General features: G+C 38.1%; 1 protein-coding gene across 2 annotated transcripts in view; it reads right to left on the bottom strand.

Moving 5' to 3' along the window:
• The window catches only part of FRMPD4 (FERM and PDZ domain containing 4), a gene marked incomplete at its 5' end in the record, with an annotated part of 306,730 nt that overhangs the window by 50,739 nt on the left and 234,723 nt on the right, over nucleotides 1–21,268 (bottom strand). For both annotated transcript variants that reach the window (XM_080348475.1, XM_080348476.1), the window contains 2 exons: nucleotides 17,973–18,075; nucleotides 20,223–20,383. In XM_080348475.1, coding sequence (XP_080204601.1) covers nucleotides 17,973–18,075; nucleotides 20,223–20,383 — 264 coding nt within the window. The remainder of the gene's footprint in view (nucleotides 1–17,972; nucleotides 18,076–20,222; nucleotides 20,384–21,268) is intronic.

Raw genomic sequence — 21,268 nt, 5'->3', positions numbered from 1 at the left:
ATGTGCTGCTTTTTTAGGGTTAAAAAAAAAAGATCAGAAGTTACCAAGAATATTCAGGACTGTTAGGGGATGTGTAGAAAAATGAAGGGAGGAAAAAAATGCCCATGCATTTTCTAATTAAAATGGTTGTAGAAATAAATCTTCCCCAAGAGAGAATATTCTGTAAACAAATCCTCATGTGGTCTCTCTGACCTTTCTCTGAAACAAATGGAGCTGGTCCTATCAGATACAAAATGCTGGAATAAAAGCACTTCAGATCTGATTTGATCTGGTGGTTCCTAAATTGTTGTATTCCCATTCCAAGTGATTAATTTGTTTCATAAAAGCTTGTGATAATGTTCACATTCAGAGGTTACCCAGTACACACAATACTGACATTTTTGGTTGACATTTCCTTTTCATCAAATTTCTCCTGGACTTCAGCAATCACCACTGAAATATCTGTTATATGGAAGGTAAATGAAAGTCCTGAATCTAATCAACTTTCTCTGCTCAAAACACTTAGCTCAGGAAGGAAGATGATTTTACTGAAAAGCACTCTAAAATATATGTTGTAAAGAAAGGTCCTGCCAATTAAACACATATTTTGTTTTACTTATTTAAGCTCTGTTTTAGTAGGTCAGAATTTGAAATGAGGAAATATTTCTGATTCTGCCTGATTTGGGTTTCCAGATCTAACACTCTATTGAGGACTGGAAAATAAAAAAACTAACTTAAGGAAAGTAAAATCAGAAACATGAAAAGTAATGAAAAATTATTTTTTAAAAAACTGCCTAATAATAATAATAATAATAATAATAATAATAATAATACTGCAAATAAGGTCGTGATGATTCACATAAAGCTATGCCTTACAATCTATCAGGTAAATGGTTAAACTACATGTACCACTTGTGAGGAAGAGGATGAAGGAAGAAGTAGCAGAGGAGATGTGGCAAAGGCAGCTCTCCTGGGCATGGCCTCTCTTTCCTCCCCATCCAACCTCTTTTCATAGTAAAACAGCCTCAAGAAAAAGAAGATGAACTGATTCATATCAGAAACTTTATTTCAGTGCTGTCAAACTTGTGCATTAGATAATTACGTATCAAAGTTAACCACGACTTAAAAGCCATGATGCCAGCTATGATAAACTGTGGATCTTCTGGTTTTGCATTCTTGGTCTTTCAGAGCTCATGATTTTCTACTCTTTCTGCGGTCAACTAGACTGGCATCTTTCACTTAAGCATGACTGGGTTTTTCACCCATTTGCAGGAACACTACAACTCATAGCAGGATTACCTAATGGTTTAATTTGGACCCATAAGAGAAATATAGAGAAAGGACTTACAACTGCCTGCTATTGTTCAGTACCTACATTAAAAATATCCAATGTTTTTTCCTCTTGTAGCTACAAAGCGAAGTCGAAGGCTATGACTGCAAGATACAACAGCCCTCTGTGCCTCTGCATCCTGCTCCAGAGATGCTGATGTGAAATCAGTGCAAACAGAGGGTGATGCAGTGACAAAATGGTAGTAAAGCTGGTGCATGCCTCCTGCTGAGGCATAAAACAACCAAAAAACTTTTTTAAAGCTCTGCACGGTTTCACTTATTTACAGCCATCATTTATTGTCATTTGTACAGAGTCATAAAACCTAACACACTCAAAACTCCTCCAGTGTCTTGCTCCTCTGTGTTTTTGCTTTGCAACATATAGCATTACCTTAAAATGGGTTTGGCCTACTTGAAATATCTAATTTTTACCTCATGTTTTCAGAAGCCCTTGGTAGGCACCCAGTTTCAGAGAAGCGGGAATGATGGGAAAGTGAAGGGAGAGAATTAGGGAAAGGGATGGGAAAGGGATCTGCAGTGGCTGGCATGGGTAACCACCAGGAATACCATTGTCAACAAACCGCTCCTTGAATTATCCAAGATCAAAGAGGTAAATGCTTTCTTAAAGCTTATTATTCCTCCATTTGACAGCGATATCTTAAATAAACTGGCAGGCTACAAGCAAAGCCTCTACAAGTAATCCATGAGGTAATCCATAAACAGAGAAATCCAAATACCCCTGAAATCCATCAAAAGATTTCCACCATCATCATCAGGCTTTGGATCAGGCCCATTTTGCTGGAGATTGAACATCACTCTATAGTTACCAAGAAAACTAAGCACAGGTGGCAAAGCAATGCCTTTCTTGTTGCTTTTAAGACATCTTTGTCAAATGTTTCCCTTAACAAAACCTTAAAGAAGTAGGCATTTCTTCCCAGAAAGTAAAAGATAAATATTTCTAGAAACAGGCAGTATACATTTTAGCATTTATAGTTATAAACACATAATTTATAGCTTCAGCATACAGAATATTAATCATATTCAGAGCTGTCTCTAAACAAAAATCAAAACGGGCATTATCCTCAGTTAAATAAAAATAATTAATTTATGAAGCTGTAGAATTGCTTTATTTGCACTTGGCTGTCTAGCGGGCAGGACTTTTAACAGATCCAGCACTGGCAGGATAAGGGGAAATGGCACTATCGCTACCACTGAATCATGTTTAATAATTGTAAAATGCTGTCTGTGGTTACTCCGTTTACAATAATTACAGTATTGCTAAACAACTATCATAACAAATGTATTTTTGACCAAAGAGCCACTGACATTTGTCTTTACAAATTAAGCTAGGCATAAAAATCCACACCTATAATGATATTGCCTTCTTTGCAATAACAGAACAGCACATTGGTGCTGCACTATGAGCAGGAACTGCTATCCTGCTGGGAAATTCATATTACCCTGTCTTGCGCATCAGATATCTAAATGATCAGCCTTTGCAAGAGATTCTTTTTCCCCCCATTGTTAATGACATATATGCAAAAGCACTGTAATTATTCTAAAACAGCAGCTGAAGGAAAAACTCTTATGGAGATATTGGTAATCTGTCACAAACAGAGTACTATGAACACAGCAGGCAATTCAAAATCCCAATATTTTTTGCTTGAGACAATGTAACTGTTGAGAAGCATCTACCAAACACTTATTCAAGCATGTATTGGAATATTCTTTTTAAAGTTTACTCTTAATAAACAATTTCTGTGAAATATATGAAGTGTAATATATGAATACATTTTAAACATGTGCAGTAAAGTAGCTATTTAAAGTACTTATTGCGAGTTGCCCATGTTTGCATGTTGTCTTTCTAAACAAGACATTAGGAGTGATTACTCCCTACTGTAAATAAACTGTTGCTCAACTGAAAACTAGGTCTTATATCAGCATATGTGATCAGATTAAGGTACTTGTGTCATGCTCTTCACTGCTCTACAACCAAACCAAATTACTATTTTTCTTCCTACTGTTTCTGACATTCAGAGCTACAATTGCCAAAACAGAACTTTTTCAAGCATTCAGCACAAAAAAAAGCCAAACTAAAAGCTGAAGGAAGCATACTCTAAACTGTTTATGTTCGGCACTGTCTATCAGAAAAGTAGCTGCTTATCATGCTGCATTTCACTTCTACTCAAAAAGCGGCTCACTAGCTCCAGTGAAATAATGCACACTGCCCCCCTCAAGAAACCAAAAAAAAGCCAACCAACCAACCAACCAACCAGACAAAAAAATCAACCAAAAAAATCAACCAAAACTAAAGAAATCATGTCCTGCATAACATCAGTATCTGTCAAGGCTGCAAGGCAGGAGAACACATCTAGTTCTGGACAAGCCTTGGAAAGATCCTCAGTGTCATGATAAGCGCAGGTAGACAGAACATGGGCATGGGTGACAGTGACCAAGAGCAAAACGTTACTGCTGTAAGACAGGGCTAATCACTTTACAACCTTACCAGAAAAGTCACACCTTCACAGGGCTGACAATCCCACAAGGACTGATCATGGCTTTTTGAGCTGTCAATAGTCAGAATTCAGATATGAGATAGGGCAGGCTTATTACTCCTATGCATCCAGAGATCCTAAGACCAATATCTGACTTCCTGCAAAACACAAACTCCCTTGCAAAGCATAGTTGGTAGGTGTTTTGTGAAGGCCTTAACTTCTGCTTGAGCTACAGCACAGCTTTCCAAACACATACAAAATTCTCATTTGAAGACTTGAAATGATGGAGAACGACCACAGCCTGCTCTCCCTCCTCTCTCTCAGTGTTAATAGCTGAAGTTTCTTAGGGCTGGACTGTACTTTCCTATGAAGCTGAAGAGGTGCCTGCTATTCAAGTTCTTTGTTCAGATGTCCACATGCAGATAAAGCTGTCTTGATCTCTCTTGTAATAACCTAACTAGAATAAGCTTATGTCTCTCATAAAAGGGACAACTTCTGGCTCATTTTATGCTGCTCTTCCCAAACTACGTCCAATTACCGGCACACTTTGAGGAACGGACAGCACTGCAGACTTTATATGGTTATATATAAAGTTTATATTGCCTCCCTGCTCCCACTTGATATTCTTTTCCTTTTTATATCTTTTTTTTTTATATTCATTCTGTTACCCACAATGTACTGCTCTGAAAGGTCAGATTCAATGAATTATTTAATGCAATGGCAAGCAGAGTCACGAAATGCTGCCTCTTAAAAGCCAATGGTAGTTTCACCCTAGGGTGAGCTTCAGTTCTGCAAGCCAAAGGCATTGGGACAGGAATGCTTATGATAACAGCTTTAATTCACTTGCTCCAAGCAACAAGCACATCCAACCTGCCCTTCACCTTGGCCAAGCTTCTGAAGTAAAGCTCTTACTGACAGAGGTCATATTCAGCACACCGTGCTGGGAAATAGCACCTGCCTTGTGATTCCAGTGCACGACTTCCAAAGCTCCTTTCTGTAAATGTCTGAACTTCTGGAATTTAGCCAGCTACTGCCACACGACAGTGGTGCCACCAGCTAGAGGTGAGAAGACACAGCGTGTATCAATGCAACACCACGCTGCACAGACAGTTTGATACAAGATGGGAGGCACCAGAGGATTTCTTTGAGGCTGCTCTACCAAATGCTGGGCATCATCAACAGCTTGCAAGGAAGCCCAAAAGACTGGACCATGAAGTACTGCCATCCCCCTAACCAAAACACACAATGAACAGCAGGCCTACCTCTGAGAGAGAGACAGGCACCATGCAGGTTAACCTTGATGGCCTATATGCAATCTTCTGCCATGATCTCCTCAATCACCTCCCCTTTTCCACAGTCAGTCTCTTCCCTCATCCTATGGTCCCACTCTCCAAAAGTCCCTCTGCACAGTGCCCAGGCAGCCTCTCAGCTCAAGTGCCAGAGACCATGACCTTGCAGGTCCTAGGCTCCACCACTCTCTTGGCCAAGATGTTTCCATCTGCTAGGGAGCTGACAGCTGCTCTTTCAGTCCACAGTGCCATGGGCTGGAGCGAGATGAGGACGAATGCATGGCTCCTGTCAGAGGGCAGAAGTGGTATTCGGTCCACAGGCCCAGTGGATGTACGCCTGGGCTTCATAAGCTACTAGCAAAAGTTTTCTGATGGATACAGCTCCCAGAATTTTCCCTAGTAAACTCCTGGAAGTACAAGAGTCCACCGCACCCCAGTGGACAGCAGCACAAGGACAGAAAATGCTGAGAGGTTTTGTTTGAGGATGGTGAGGGCAGCTCAGTATCCTCAGTGATATTTTTGCTCCATCTGGAACATTCTTTTATCAAATACGGAAATGCCTTAGCTTGTCAGCCTGAAGTACCAGTTTTGCCTTGGATTATGCTGACCTCCAGCTCTGCCCTCCTGAACCTCTCAGCATCTCACAGGAGCTGTAGCTACAGCTGCTGCTGCCTGACTTACAAAAGCCTCATGACAGTCCCAGCCTCTCCTGTGGGTGAGGCAATCCCCAAAAGGATTAAATTAACTGTATTAGATATCTTTAGAAAAAAGTATGAAGCATATATGCATACATCCATAGCTAACTTGTATATTCTATGACCACTAATATTCTAAAATAACCCACATAAAACGAGTAATAGTCATAAAAATTATGAAGGTTATGGAAAAAACCCTATGTTCATATCATTCTCTATTTTAATATGTATTTTCATAATAAAATGGAAATGAGACATGAGTTTCTAATACTGTAAAAAATTATGATGACATGTCAGAATTCGTGCTTTTTGTTTATCAGTTTTAGGTAGAGATACAGGAAACATTTCAAACAAATATTTTAAAACTTTCTAACACAATTCTTCTTGTAACACATCAGCTGTATAAAAACCATATATAGTGTGATGATAAGGTTTTCCTTTAAATGAGCTGCAGAACTTCAGGTTCTCTTTTCTAAGTAACACACACTTCTCAAATCCATGACAATAAAGCTTTATGTTATCACATTTCTCTCTCTGCACATACATATGAATATATGCAAATACATACACACAATTGCAGAAGACATACTGCATGCTTATGATACATTATTTGTCCAATAAACAGCCATAAGACTTACATCAGCAAACTGTATCCTCAGTATATGCACCTAAGAGCATAAACAATACAATCTCCTCTTTCTACAAAAAAAAAAACAACTAAAAACCTGTTTGCAAAAGAGAATGTTATCTTCCACTCCCATATGTCAATATATGGTATAGTTCCTTCCTTAAACCCACAGCAGTTTCTATAAATTATTAATTAATTCAACAAGCCTGCTGGACATTGTTACATGACTATAATTGGTGTAGAACACTAAGAAATTGTTTCAATACTCTTTAAGGAGAAAAAAACAGTATCTTTACTAATGCATTTGTTCTAATATTTAATTAAAGGCTTTGAACACAAACAGAATTTCAGATAAAATGCAGAACAAAAGGGTATTTCTGGTCACAAAAGTATAATTTCCTTGTAAAAATGAGCAGTAAGTAGAATAACACAAGATAAGGAATTCAAAAGAAACTAGCCTGCAATCTCAGTTAATGAGTAGTTTTTAATTTTTTGCTGTCTTCCTAAATTGAGAGTTGTTGCTATTATTCTTGATAAACTCTTAGGCAGATGATATTTTCCTTTTAAGTCTAAGCCACACTGTAGTGATGCACAGAAAATAATACTGAGCAGAAAGACAAAGTATGGAGCAAAGATTTCAGTACAACAATTAAACCGCATGACTCCTATAGTTTTTATGAAATACAGATGACCTCAAGAATTTTAAATGCCTATAGCAATCAATGGTTTTCTCTAGAAGAACCACTTCATTTTTGTGTGTATTGCTTTCTGACTAACAGACCTGCTGAAAAGCTGAAGTGATCATCATAAAACAGGTAAGTTCTATGATATAAGCTGATGAGACCTTTGCCTCTCCTCGAGTCTTGCTTGATTTATAAGCTGAATAAATTCAGTTTTAACTAAACCTCCAGTTGAGCTGAATCACTTTATTTAACAATATAGACAGTGGACTGCAGGGATTTTCCCTTGTGCAGTAAGTTAAATACTTCAAGCTTTAGTTTGCATGAAGAGGAATAAGAGCTAACACAGCAATTAACATTTCAGCACATACTGTGTAAGAAATATGCCTTTGAGATAGCGGAGGTTGATGGCAAACTGGTTTTATCTCTGCAGAATTTGTTTTGGTATTGGAAGTCTCTATTTTGGTATTTCTTACTTCTGAGTATCTTAGAAGCAGTTTCTCTTGGTTTCTCAGATGAAGACGAAGTAAGACTATGACCAACATCTTTTGGAAGTCACCTACTGTGAAATACATGATTCATCTTTCCCCTATTACTGTTGCTACCTCCAGGAGGTCTGTGAAGACCTGAATGTTTCAAGTCCAGCAAAAAGTCAAAGAATGGTATATTTGGGAAAAAGCATAAAAAACCCCGAAAGCGGAAGCTAAAATGCTTCTCTTACACTATTTGTCATGTGTTGTGTGCAATAAATTACAGATGATCAATTTTCACATCAGAAATCAAACTAGGAAGAGTTGACTAATAAATTTCACAGAATATCTACTGTGTTAATCTTCCTTTTGAAGCAATTGATATTTTTAAAGATATATTTATTTTTAGTCATTTTTATTTTCTACTAGTTTTTTACTCCAATCCTTTGTTTAATGAAAAACTCTTCTTATCCTTTGACGTTCCACTATGATCCAGAGGCACCCCAATCAGTGGTAATATTTAAATGAAGAATCTCATTTTGGGGACTAATGAGTCAGAATATGTAAAACTATTCTCCTTCTCTTTTAACTAAATTTCTGATTGGGCATGTCAGTTAAAGTTAGATGTTGATACTCAATCATTTGGCAATTTTGGGAGTCCTTGTTGGCCCTATTATTACTAACTTAAAAATATGATCTAATTCTGTGTTTTAAGTTTACTAGCCCATTAACCAACACAGACATCCCTACAACATTTCTATTTCAATTCCATTATACTATCAACTGCTAAGAGAGACTTTGAGTCACAAAATTATTCTTGTTGGAGGGAAGCAGGAAAGAGAAAGGACTTGCTAATGACAATCCTAAGCCTCTTGATCATAATTTTCAGAATTTTTGAAAAAGCTTCCAAAAATAATTAGGCCTTGCCAACACAAAAAGAGTCATAAAAATTCAGCCAACTGCAGTGAGAGCCAGATCTACTTTTCTTACAACAAAATTAAGCCTAGGCATCTCACTCCCCTGGAATCAAAAAGCAGCTTGGATTGAGAAAGTTTTATCATACAGGTGCTTCTCATCTCTTACAATTTTTGTGATTTTCCAGCTCCACAGGCAAACTACTGGTGTCAAGCACTGCTGCCCCCACATGCCTCTGGCTAACTGAAAATCCAACATTAATGTCAGAGTAGGGGTGTAGAAATGGAAGCGTAGAGAGAGACACTGGAACTTGACCCTCATGTTATGAGAGATAGCCACCTGATGGGCACACACAGCTTCATGAGGCACCACTCCTCATTTTATTTTACTTAATAGATTGAATGTTGTCTGGGAAGTAAATAGGATTAAGACAATAAAAACTAACTCTGAGAGTCAGGAAGCCAGAAAGACACAGCATCAGCAGACCAAGTCATATTCAGGAGCTCCTGAGTTGGCTTTCCGCTGTATAATTCATGAAAATTGCACCTTATACCAATGGACCATGAGCTACCAAGAGGTCTCCATGACACTTCGCTCTGAGTAGGGTTTTACCCATTTCCCCATCACTCTCCTTATCTCCTTCCCACCCTAGGAAGTGCTTCTTCCACCTTGACAGGGAAAAAAAGTGCTCCCTTAACTGTAAACGTCAGATTATACCAACACTCAACATGCCAGCTGCACACAGTATCTAAGCAGTCCCAAGAAGAAAGACTTAAGACATCCATTTATTCATATTTTCCAATTACATGGTTAAAGATTTTTTAGAAGCTATTCATTTTTCCCCCTCCATTTTCACTGTGCTATAAAAAAAGACATACATAGTCACCACACTAGCAGTTATGCTAGCTTAATTTTCTCCAATTTGACAAACAGATAAGGTTCTGTAAAATGCACAAACCCCTTCAAATACAGACACTGCCAGGAGCTTCTACAGAACTCATAGCTAAAGACTAAAGGTATTTCAAATTCATGAAATTATACAAGACATTGCAAATTGGACACAGTCTTTTCACCCTTCTCTTCCAACAGTTTAAATTACCTTTTACATTTTCTGTGAGCACTGGTGCATATCAAACTGCCATCTCCAAAACAGCATTCCTTAAAAACAGGAGATTAAAATCTTTCTGCCTTTCCCTGATACAAGGCACCTGTAGAAGACCCAACCTTCCAAGGGTCAACTTGCAAAACAATTAATACATCACGTTTGTCCCCCAGCGTTTGACATCTTCTTTGCTGCCCTTCTATCAAAATACAGTGTTTGTGTATAATTCATGGTAACTACAAGCCGTTTGCTTGATACTGTTACCTACCTTTCAGTCTTTTAAAGAAGAATTTTTCTGTCAGCCTGAAGCTATTTAGGCAGCAGATTTCTATGATCCAAATGTCCAGCACTGTCTCAGGATAAAAGCAAATGCTGATGCCACCACTGTCCATAATGTGTGAGAGACGCCTTCACAAAGCATCCCAGACCTTATACCATGCAACTATCATATCTTCTCAAAAATAGCTGTTTTCCATTACAATAGCTTCATTTGCTGATGTGAACATACTGAATCATTCAGCGACTAACTGGCAGGATGAAGGAGCTGTAAACTTCCCAGTGAGGGCAGCCACAAACTTCTGGAAGGGCAGAGTTGCATTGTGAGTTTTTGTGCATGTGGTGGTGGAGGCATGTCTGTCATCTTCACACTTCACATGTCACTCTTTGCTGGCAGCCCCATATGCACAGCACAATCCTCTCCTGTCAGTCCATGCTGCTTCTCCAAGCCCAGAAACTTCTGCACAGACTAGTAGTTCCCAAGTGAGCTCCTGAAGCAGTCTCTGTCTTGTCTGCCTCACTATTTTCTGCTGATTGAACTGCTCCATATCACAGTGCTTGTCTTGCTCAAGTGTGGCTGTCCTGTAGTAATGTCCTCAAAGCATCCACACAAGCCACAGAATATTCAAGTACCAACAGCACAATGTGGAGGGCTGGCTTGCCTAACGTAATCTTTTGATTTGGAAATGTCACCCCAAAAGAGACAGATAATGGGGTCGGGAAAAAGAAACCATGAGATTTCTGTAGGTTGACATCTCCTCTCTAACACTCCTGGCCTCAAACACAGAACATAAGATTTTTAGGTACCTCCTGCTACATATTTCAACAGGAAGTAAGCCTTTGATGCATGGGGCTGGCAGCAGCAGCACAAAGAAGAATAAACATCTATTGCAGACCATGCAATATAGAGGAAATCCATCATGTTGAAGGGTTAATTCATAATAAAATCAAAGCTTGGTGTTCATTTGTATGACTTTACAATGCAACAATTACTTAGAAACATTCACATCAGTGCATTTGGCTTCAAAGTAAATTCTCCATGTAGACAAGCCAATGCTTTTGTTGATTTGTATGAGAAGTGGTCAACCTGCTTGTCAGAACAAGGTAATGAGAGCAATATTTGCTGGTTCATATCTGAAGGTATTTTGTACAGTTGCTTGTGTTTTAGGCACAGCTGTTCCACATCTCTGTCCACACCCTTGCATTCAGTAACCATAAAGCAACTTGTTATGTAACAGCTGACCTGAAATTCACCATGGCTGACTCCTCTTTGTACATGATAACAGAGTAAGATGATGATACAACACTTCCACTGGATGACACATCAAGCCTTGAAATTTCAAAAAGACCTTAGACTTGCTGACTCCAGGGGGCATTCGCTATGGTGAAAATAATAAGAAACTTATACATTAAGTTCTCAGCATTCCAAACATTTGAATTATTGAGCCCAAACCTGTCTGAACCATGTCAGCCAACTTTCTGCTAAGAACAGAACAAGGGTATGACACTGCCTGCTTTTACAGATACAATGGATTTAAAAGAGAACAATTTCCATAGTTGGCACTGATTTTAACAAGTAATATCACCATACAGCTTTCAACTCAGCTTAACTGTTACAGGCCTTTGAAAAGGTGGGCAAGCATTTCTGAAACCATATTACAGATTAATAACTAAAATCTAGAGAGATCTGAATTAGCTCTCAGTATATTAGCCCAAGTACCAGAAGCACCTCACCATGGCAGCCAAGAAAAAAGATAAAGTAGACAATACTAAATAAGTGCTCTCACAGTTAGATTGCAGCAGCTGAATTAAAGTACTTGAGTTATCTCTGTATTATGTAGCAGAAACACCTCAAAAGGTAGAAGATATACATCTAACAACACCCCTTGAGTCAGACAGGAACTGGGTTCTCATATCCTGACTCCCAGCTCTGTGCTTGGGCCAGCTGATTAGAGGTAGCTAATTAAATGCTCTGGCAGAAAGCTTATTTCCATTGATGTCACTTGTAAAACTCCTTCAGATAATTTGGTCCAACATTTTGTCCCTCTGTTCAGTGTCATTTATCTAAAAACCAAAACACTAGTGATTCATAGATCAAGGCCTGAAACAAAATAGGTATAGTCTCTAGATTTATATACCAAACTGGAAGTATACTGGAGTAACTTCAGATTAAAGGGGCTGTATGACTTTTTTCAGGAAAAGCAGGTTTTAATAGTCTCTGTTGCTAAGCAGTATCATAGCTAATAGCTTAATATACTTGATTTTTTCTCTGTGATGTTGATGAAGAAAGAATGTCTTTATTAAGTCCACCAAAATGGCTTCATGCAATATATGAAATTGTCTAGGCCTAGAGGCAGAAATTACATTTGAAAAGTGGTATTTTCAGCTGCTGTGAGAAGACAACGATGATAGGCAATGCCATTGAGCTCCCTTTTGCACTTGTGTTTAGATATGATGATGCAGAGAAGGCAAACGGGTCCTCTGACACACACAGAGTCAAATGGCAGTGACAGAATCCTCATCCATTCCATAACAGTGGTGAGAAGGGTCAGCATTGATTAAATTCATGTTGCTACTTAAAATGCAACATTGCAGCCTGAAATCTTGGAGGGCTCCTTCTCTCCAGTCTTACAGTAATACAGAATTAAAACAGAAATTCTACTGCAGAATTGAAAGAATCCTCCAGATCCTCTTGATGAAAACTTGCCATGACATTAACTTGCCAAAGCAAGAGTTATTTCAGAAAGGGTTTTGAGTCATTTCTCTTAAATAGAAAACAGAGCCAACAAGAAAGAAAAGCCCTTAATGAATTTCACCTTTTTCAGCTCTTGTTTTACAATTAAAGCCTTTTACTGGAATTCCACAGGACATCAAATACTCATTTACTGATGTCACAGTTTCAAGAAATGGACTAATCTAGCCTAATTTAGCAACGTAGAAGTCAGCTTTCTATTCTGAGATAGTTTTCTGTGCTTCTTCTTTAGTCAATGCATAAATAAAACCTTCTGCAAAAAGGTAGTTTATTACAAAACAAGTATCTTGGATGGATCACCCTCTTCATGTGCCCATCTCTCCTCACAGGCTGCCTGGATAACTATTTAAATTGAAGTATGAACAAAATACCACTACCGTGCCCTACTCAGAGTTTGCTTTATGGGGTAAGCAGTGCATCTGTGTGTCACTTAAAATCTCAGTAAAATATCTTGCTAAATAAGAAGACATTTTACGTATGTTGGGATCTTTGTAGACTAATGCATACTTGGTGCAAACTAAAACAATCAAGTAAGTCATTCACGTTAAAGAAATTACCTATAAACTTATTATAAGGCAAATTATTTTTTAGATATATTTCTTTAAGTGTTTTAAAAGAAGGTTCGGTTGGCTAAACTGATCCTTACAAGACATGAATTTAACATTAACGACTGGTAATGAAATACATGCACCTCTGCACAATCAATTAATTGACGTAATACATTAATACACCTAATATCTTAGTTTCACATTGTTGCTCACCTTCAAATATGCAAAAAATTGCTACATTGTGCAATGACTTTAATGTTATCTCAAAGTAGTTGTTGTTAAGTATGTGTGAAAAGCTTTAAGTCACAGAATCCGTATCAGCAGTAAAAGAAAACCAAGATAAGTAGCTCCTGCTACAATTTTGAACTGACTGCACTTCAAATACATCTTCTTTCTTTAGTATTCTCTTCACTTTCTCCTTGCCTGGACTGTAACCATACATTTAGAAAAGCAGACTTGTTTCTTCCTTTTTTTCCAACTTCAATAACTTTCTGTCTTGAATGGAACACATCTAGAATGCAGCCATAAGTGATGCTCATAAAGGTGACCTCTCTTTGTAAGGGGAACCATAAACATGACTTCTGGGTTTGTGCTATAAAATAGCTCAGGAGAACACAGTATGGTGCAAAAGCCATTGAGCATTATACAGAAATAAGGAGTCCTTATGTATTTTGTCTACAAACCATACTCTATTCATATTTCTGCAACCTTGGCTTTCAAAGGACCACTTGGACACTAATTAAATGATGCCAGTAAAGCAGAGCCAAAAGAATTAGATGGATGACAATGAACTACAGGGGATATTTATAACGAATATCCCTGATAATCTCCAGACCTGAGACCTCCTGGGATAAAACACTATACCTTGATTCTTAAAAAACAAACCCAAATCTTTCAGCATGTTTCTGCTCAGTACCCCCTAGAGTGAGCAGAGGTGGTTTTAATACAGTTTTCTACTTAAGGAAGCTTATTTTAATGAATGTTTAGAAAATACACATATAATTTAAATGTTAACATGCAATAAAGAGACAATGTGAAAATTTCTGTATTATGCACTCCCTTTATGTTATTGCATTTTCCTGTAGTAAAACCATTAGAAAAAGGGACATTCTTAAAAGACCAGTCTATTTCTAGCCCTGTAGGAGTAAAAAGCACACAATGAATTTGGAGCTGACAGGAAAAGGGCTGAAGGAATCAAATTATCTTAAAAAAATTGCTCTGACTTATTTTGTGGAAAATTTAGAAATGAGGTAAATTTATTGCTTAGGGACATGCTTTTTCCAAGTGGAAAAAGACTTAATTGACATTTTACAGACACCCTTCTCGCTGGACATTCTGAATATTTTTATTTTTTGGATTTAAGATATGACTATAGCAGAGGTTCTCTCTTCCATTTTCTTTTCCTTCAATAGCATAACTCGTTTCATAAGTAAATGTCCCCATAACATTTTCTTGGAAAACAAGTAAATATTGCATTACACTAAAAACTGTCTCTAACATTCAAGGTTGACTTAAAATCTACCACTTTTGTATACTTTTGCTTGGAAGTTTCGAGTCTTGCTAAGTTTGTTAAAGCATTGATGTCACCTGGTTATGAAATCTGCCTTTTTTTTTTTTTTCTGCTGCAGTTTGGGATTTTCTGATTGATATACTATGATCTTTATGTCTGTATTCTGAAAGCAGATTAATTTTTTCCACCCTCTCTGCAACTGTAAAGACAAATAGTTTCTTGACTTTACAAAAAGCTTTGAGGGAAAGCTGCATAAAAATAGGCACAGAATTTCACATCATTAATATAAAATATACCTTGTTATACCTAATCAGTAAGAGACCATGCAATCAAGGGAAAAGTACAGTGTTGAGATATGAATTTTTCATTGATGTGCTGCAGTGACCACAAGATGGTCCAGTGTAAGGTCCCGAGGGAAGGGAGGAAGAGGAGTCTAAGCTAAAGAGCAGACTTCAGCTTATCCAGGGCACTGGTGGGCAGGGTCCCATAAGATGCAGCTCCAAAAGGCCAGAGCCCAGTAGACCTGGATGTTCATCATGGAGAGTCTCCTCCAAGAGCCAGAACAGTCTGATCCAATCCACAAGAAGTGAACAGGCACAGCGGGAGCCCATTGTGGCTCCAGAAGGAACACTTCACTGAGTTCCAGCACAAAATGGAAGCCAACCAGAGATGGAAATGGGAGAGAAGTTACCAAGGAGAAACAGACATGCCACATGGAGTCTGCAAAGCTCAGCTGGCACTGGCTGGTACAGGATGTGAAGGGTAACAAGAAGGGCCTCTACAACTACATCGGCAGTGAAAGCCAAGGGAAATAAGAACTCATGGCTAAGTTGGGTGGGTGACATAATGAAGGACACCGAAAAGGGTGAGGTATTTGATGTTTTCTTGGCTTTGGGCTTTAATGGCAAGGTCTGCCACCCTGGTCCCTGAGTTTACCAGCAGAATTCAGGGAATGGAGGTGGACAAAGATTGAATTAGGGATTGGTTAGGCAAGACACAAGTCCATTGGCCTAGATGGGATGCATGTAAGGCTGCCAAGGGAGTTTGCTCATGTCTTGCAAAAGCTGCTCTCTATCATCTTTGAAAGACCACAGGTTAAGAACGGAAACATCTGCCCAATCACATTGTAAGATCTCCATCTTTGAAGATACTAAAAACTTGATTTGACAAGTGTGAAGCAGCCACATCTAACTTTGGCACTTTGAGCAAGAAGTTAAACTGGATGACCTCCAGAAATCCCATCTCAATTCTTCTGTGATTTTGCCCATTGCCTAACTTACGCATCTAAAACATTCTCATTGCTGACCACAGATATACTGCTACCAGCTCGAAAACAAGACTTCAAAATTGCTTCCATGCACGTTGAAAACTGAAAGCAAGCATTTTCAAAGTTCCAGATGTGTCTAGCCCATAGGAAAACCTTCTATCATACAGAAGGAATTCATTATTTCATCGGTGTAAAGAATTACTTCTCATATGGTGTCAGGAGTGTACACTGACAGTGTCTAATCATTTCATGTGTCCCCACTGGCATGAAAAGAAAGCTCTTCATTTCAAATGCTGTAATATACTACCCCAACACATTTCACTCTGAGTCTCATCAAAGAATGAGTCTCTCCTAACAGCAGACAGATTTTGAGAGCAGAGGTAGAATTACAGTGTAAGAAATGTGTCACGAAAAGCTTTCCCTGGAATGGAAAAACAGTTAATTTAAGACACTACCTATGGAGTCAACATAATTGGGCAGAGTGACATTTTTACTCAGTTTCTCATTTGAAGGCAGGCAGAGAATCAGGCACACAACAATCTCAGTTTGTCTCAGGCCTAATCAGTATATTTTCCTTGTTATTACTACATATTGCTGGCAGTAGAGAAATGAGTTACAGATCCTAATTCTGATTACATACATATCAAAGCATCAGAGAAAGAATGAAGACTGCAATATGATTGCTTTATGAAGAAACAAAGACATCAAAAAAGAGTTTAAGACCCATTTGTGAGGCTTATGCTGATGGTCAATATGGACCATAGGACAAAAATTTATTAGGAACAGGGCAGTTCCTGCAGTTCACAGGGTCTCTTTCTCACAAGAGTGTTGAAGTCCCCTCTTAATGTGCTGTGCTCCTGTTAGTTGACTTGCAGGGCTTTTTTTAAATCCCAAAATATATTCTGTTTGGTCCAAACCCACTGAATACAGATAAAGGCATCAGAGTTGCTGGCATCTTGATATCACAGAATGTTAGGGACTGGAAGGGATTCTGTATCTTGTTTGGAAGTTTGCTTCACAGGCCAGTGAATGAACACCCATATTCTCAAACTATGATCTGCAAGAGGAGTACAACTATCACAACACCTCCTGCACAAGTTTCTGGAAGTAAACGTGACTTTTCAAAGTTACAAGGGTAACAGTGACAACACTGACAGCTAGCAGTTCAGAGAAGAGACACTTAGGTTTTAACTGTGTAGGTATCTCTCAGGAGATGACCAGATGCACCAATTCAGAGTTTACATCAATGAGAAGGAAAATACAGAAGCCAGGCTACTGGAATTTAAAATAATATTTTTTATGTTTATTTTTTTAATAACTAGTCATTTTTCTATGCAATGCACTAACATTTCTTGTTACTCAAAATACAAAGCTTATTGTGTGAACTACATCACATCTTTTCCTATATTCTGAGCCTTTGTCAGTCCCCGTCCATTCTTTCCTTCTACATCCCATTACAAACCTTTCTCTTTTCTTGCTCTCTCCACAACTGCTTTTTTGTCTTGTTGCCTGCTTCCAATCTACACAGCCCTGAATGCTCTTTGCACAAAAACTCACCTACCTGCAATTCACCCAAACACTCTTGGAGCTTCCCTACATATTCCCATTACATGCACCCTTCCACTCTCAGAAGTTATGCCACCACATTTTCTTTCCTCTTCACATAAGACAGACCCAACTCAACATTCTTAATGTAAAAAAAAATAAAAATAAAAATAGAGAGCAACAGTGTATGGAGCTGCTTTGCTCCAGGAATCCTCTTTTCGACAACCCACAACACAAATAAATACCAGGAGAATACTGTTCCAAAGTATTTTGAAGCTGTTCCAATATTTTATATTTTTTCAGCTACGTAGAAGACATTTAAGAGAACTCTTAATTTCAGTACTAAAATACTTCACCATTCTTCATTATGATTAAAGTAACATTATTTTCTCTTTTCTCAGCTATGAGAAGGCAAGACTTGTTTTATTATCAAACGACTGCACAGGCAATAAGCCACTGCGTTCATAGTTTAAGTGACAGGACATCGACTACCTGACAAGGTCGATGACTCTCTCCCTTGGAGCAGTGCTGACTGGCTCATCATTAATCATTATGATCTGATCCCCCGGTATAAGCTTTCCTTCAGAGGGGCCGCCTGGAGACAAATGACGGAAAAAAGAAAAAGCACAGGTTAGCAGACCTTTGTAAGTGCACAGGCACACACTGTTGTTCACACACTATGAGTGGGTTTTTTTTCTTCAAATAAGAGCATGTTTAACACTACCACTATTTCTGACATTACCAGTAATCACTCACCAGGAAAATCTCAGAAGTTAGTGGCTCAGCAGCTTCTACTGAACTTTCTCAAGTGAAATTCTGAAACCACATCTAGCCACCAAAATAAGGGCTCGATTTTCTGGAGGGCCAAAAAGGCTCGCCTAATTCACACTTTGATGTGTGATCAACCATACCTTACTCATCCCTGATCAATGTTTGTCTGATATTCTTGTAAGACCACCCTGAGGATAACTCCTTTTCTTGTAAATCAGTGATCCTGTTTAACTATTGTTAAGATTAGGAAGTCTTTTTCCCCAGCATCTACACCAGATCTGTCTTGTAGCAACACACTGTTTCCTGTCCCAGGCAAAAGAACACTGGAGAACATCTCATTCCTCTTTCCTATGAAACATCACTTACATATTTGAAAATTATTTGCAAGTCTCTTCTCTGACTTTGTTGTTCTGAGCAAAACAAACCTGTTTCCCACAAAGTGAAGACAGTAAGTTTCTATACCTCCAGTCCACGAGTCTCTTTTCCTCTGGATTCTCACCACCTGGTGAACACAAGTTTTACATACTTCCAAAAGCATTGCCAGTTCCAATTAGACACAGATATTTAGGATTAGTCTGAGCAGACAATCAGACATATATATGTTTATGTGCTTTGGATTCTGACACTACTGAAATGCATACAGAGTTTATGCTTTATAAAATGCACATAATACTTCGCTTCTCAGCATGATTACATGCCCAGAAGAGGGTGTGACATCTCATCTGCTAGTGAAAAGATATATCTTGTCTAGCCTTCTGTCTTTAAACTCTGCAATGATGACACATAAAAAACTCAATAATATTACCAATATGAAGATAAAGTCTTAAATGTTTCAGTATCAAAACCAATTCATTTAACAATTGAGCTAATGCTGTTCCTTTCCTCTGGTTTGAAAACTCTACTTACATATCCAGCATAAATGGATACAAAACTATGTAGGAGAATGCTGTCTTGAGCTCCTCTTTTCTCCTATTCACATGGAACGGAATATAATAAATGCCCTTTCCAAACTGAAGTTTAACATAATACTACATTAATAATGCTAACTTGGGATAAAAGAACTCTCTCTGGGTGTAGTTCAAATATTGGTTACACTGCTTACTTCATCTGAAAGCAATATGAACATAATCAATGCATACACGTGGGTAAATGATATCAGAACTTCACAAAGTCAATTTTGCCTCTCTTCTGCTCTCTGTGGGGGTTCTGGAGAACATATCGAACAAGAGCAAAGTCAAATCCCTGCCCTTGGCTCCAAGGCAATTTTACGTAACAACTGAACTTTTAAAGCATAGAGAGCAGGAGCCCGCTATTCGAGAGACTGATTACTCCCACATCAGGTGCCCCATAAATTGAAAAATACCAGAAAATTCACTAATTTTCACTTTAGGTTTGAGGATCTATTTTAACCAGGCTTTTTGCCACACAGTTACACAGAAGTATCCATTAAAACAAAAAAAAAAAAAAAAAGAAAGCCAGCAATAATATTATCTTTTTCAAAAACAAATATTAAAGTTAGAACCAAGTATTATAGTTAGAAACCTAGTTCCCCTTGGGAAGCTGATGATATAAAGAATGAAAATATGTAAGTTTTAATCTCACAACTCAACACACCTCTTGAAAAAACTGATTCAATGGCAATGAAGGTGACATCAAACCAACATAAACATTACAGGGAGAAGATCTTCTTTCCTTGAATTAAGTGCATCAGTTTTTTTCAGGCAAACAATAGTAATTGCTCAGAGCAATAACCTAATACTGGCTTTTTGTTAACATGTTTATATAATGTTCGAAAATGAAAGCAAGCAGGGAAACTACTGGGCAATACAAGGCTTAAAATCCTACCTGGTATTTGTGATTACTTTGTCTGCCTGAATATTTTAACAGTACTCAAATTTGTAACTGTATTTCACCTCAGTAGATCAAGTCCAAGTCCAAGTTTGCTTCTGTGATCAGGTGGGAAAAACATACCTGGTGTTACTGAGCGTACAACAACTGGCTTTTCACTACCAGCCACAAACCCAAATCCTAGCACAGGATCCCTCCTCATTTCCACTTTCCGAGGGGCTGGAGGGGTTATTTGGCAGCTCTCTATTCGAGGGTCTTCAAATGTGGCTGATTGTGTCATGTGACTGTGAAAAAAAAAAATAAAAGATGGAAAAAGGAAAAAAATCATTAAAACATGATTTTGTGGTATCTACTTGAGCCAAGCAATTTCTGCAACGATATGAGATGAATACCTGAAATGTTCTAACTATAGGAACTAAAGCATGAACTTAATAATTTTCTATCAGATTTTCTTATACATGAAGTAACAATGCTGCTGGCAGGTCTCAAATACTAATCAATAGTACCAACCTATAAAGAGGTCTCTCTTGACAGCATACATTTAATTTTACCCCATTATATGAAAGAAAAATAACCCAACAATAAAGCCTTTGTCATCTGTGCTTGAATTTTTCATCCTTCATTTTTCAGAAGGGAAAAATAATAGAGTGACCTACGCATGATGTAAAAGATAACAATTAGAGTCTGCCAGCCTTTTGCAAGAAGAGAGGACACACATTTAACTAAAATGTTAAGCAAGCTTCTGAGCTCAGTCCTTTCAAACAGGTTACCAAAGGCACAGGTAACAGCTCTATATCTATTTCTTGGGTACACTCTTTGAAGTGCATCCAAATTGTTCCAGGGACAAAAAAATAATTAAAAAAAATCTATCAGCAATTACTAAAATACTTTATTTTCAGCTACAGTGTTATGACAAACCTTACTTATTGTACCTAGAAGAAAAACTTCTTATGGCTGGAAGAAAAGGGGTCTTGATTTTTCAAGCAGAAAATAAAAAGGATGAAAGCTATCCAACAGCACTTATCCACAAAAGAGGATGTTTAACTTCTAATTAACATTAATAAACACTGAAATGTGACTGATGCTGCATGCAGACTGAACTGAAACAAGCTTTGTGTTTCCCACCCAATGCCTGGAGCTCTCTGTTGAATCACAGCTACCAATTCCCA

The sequence above is a fragment of the Nesoenas mayeri genome (genome assembly GCF_963082525.1).
Source record: "Nesoenas mayeri genome assembly, chromosome: 1".
NCBI classification, from domain to species: domain Eukaryota; kingdom Metazoa; phylum Chordata; class Aves; order Columbiformes; family Columbidae; genus Nesoenas; species Nesoenas mayeri.
The sequence above is the reverse complement of the archived record's forward strand: the minus strand, read 5'-3'. Positions and strand labels throughout refer to the sequence as shown.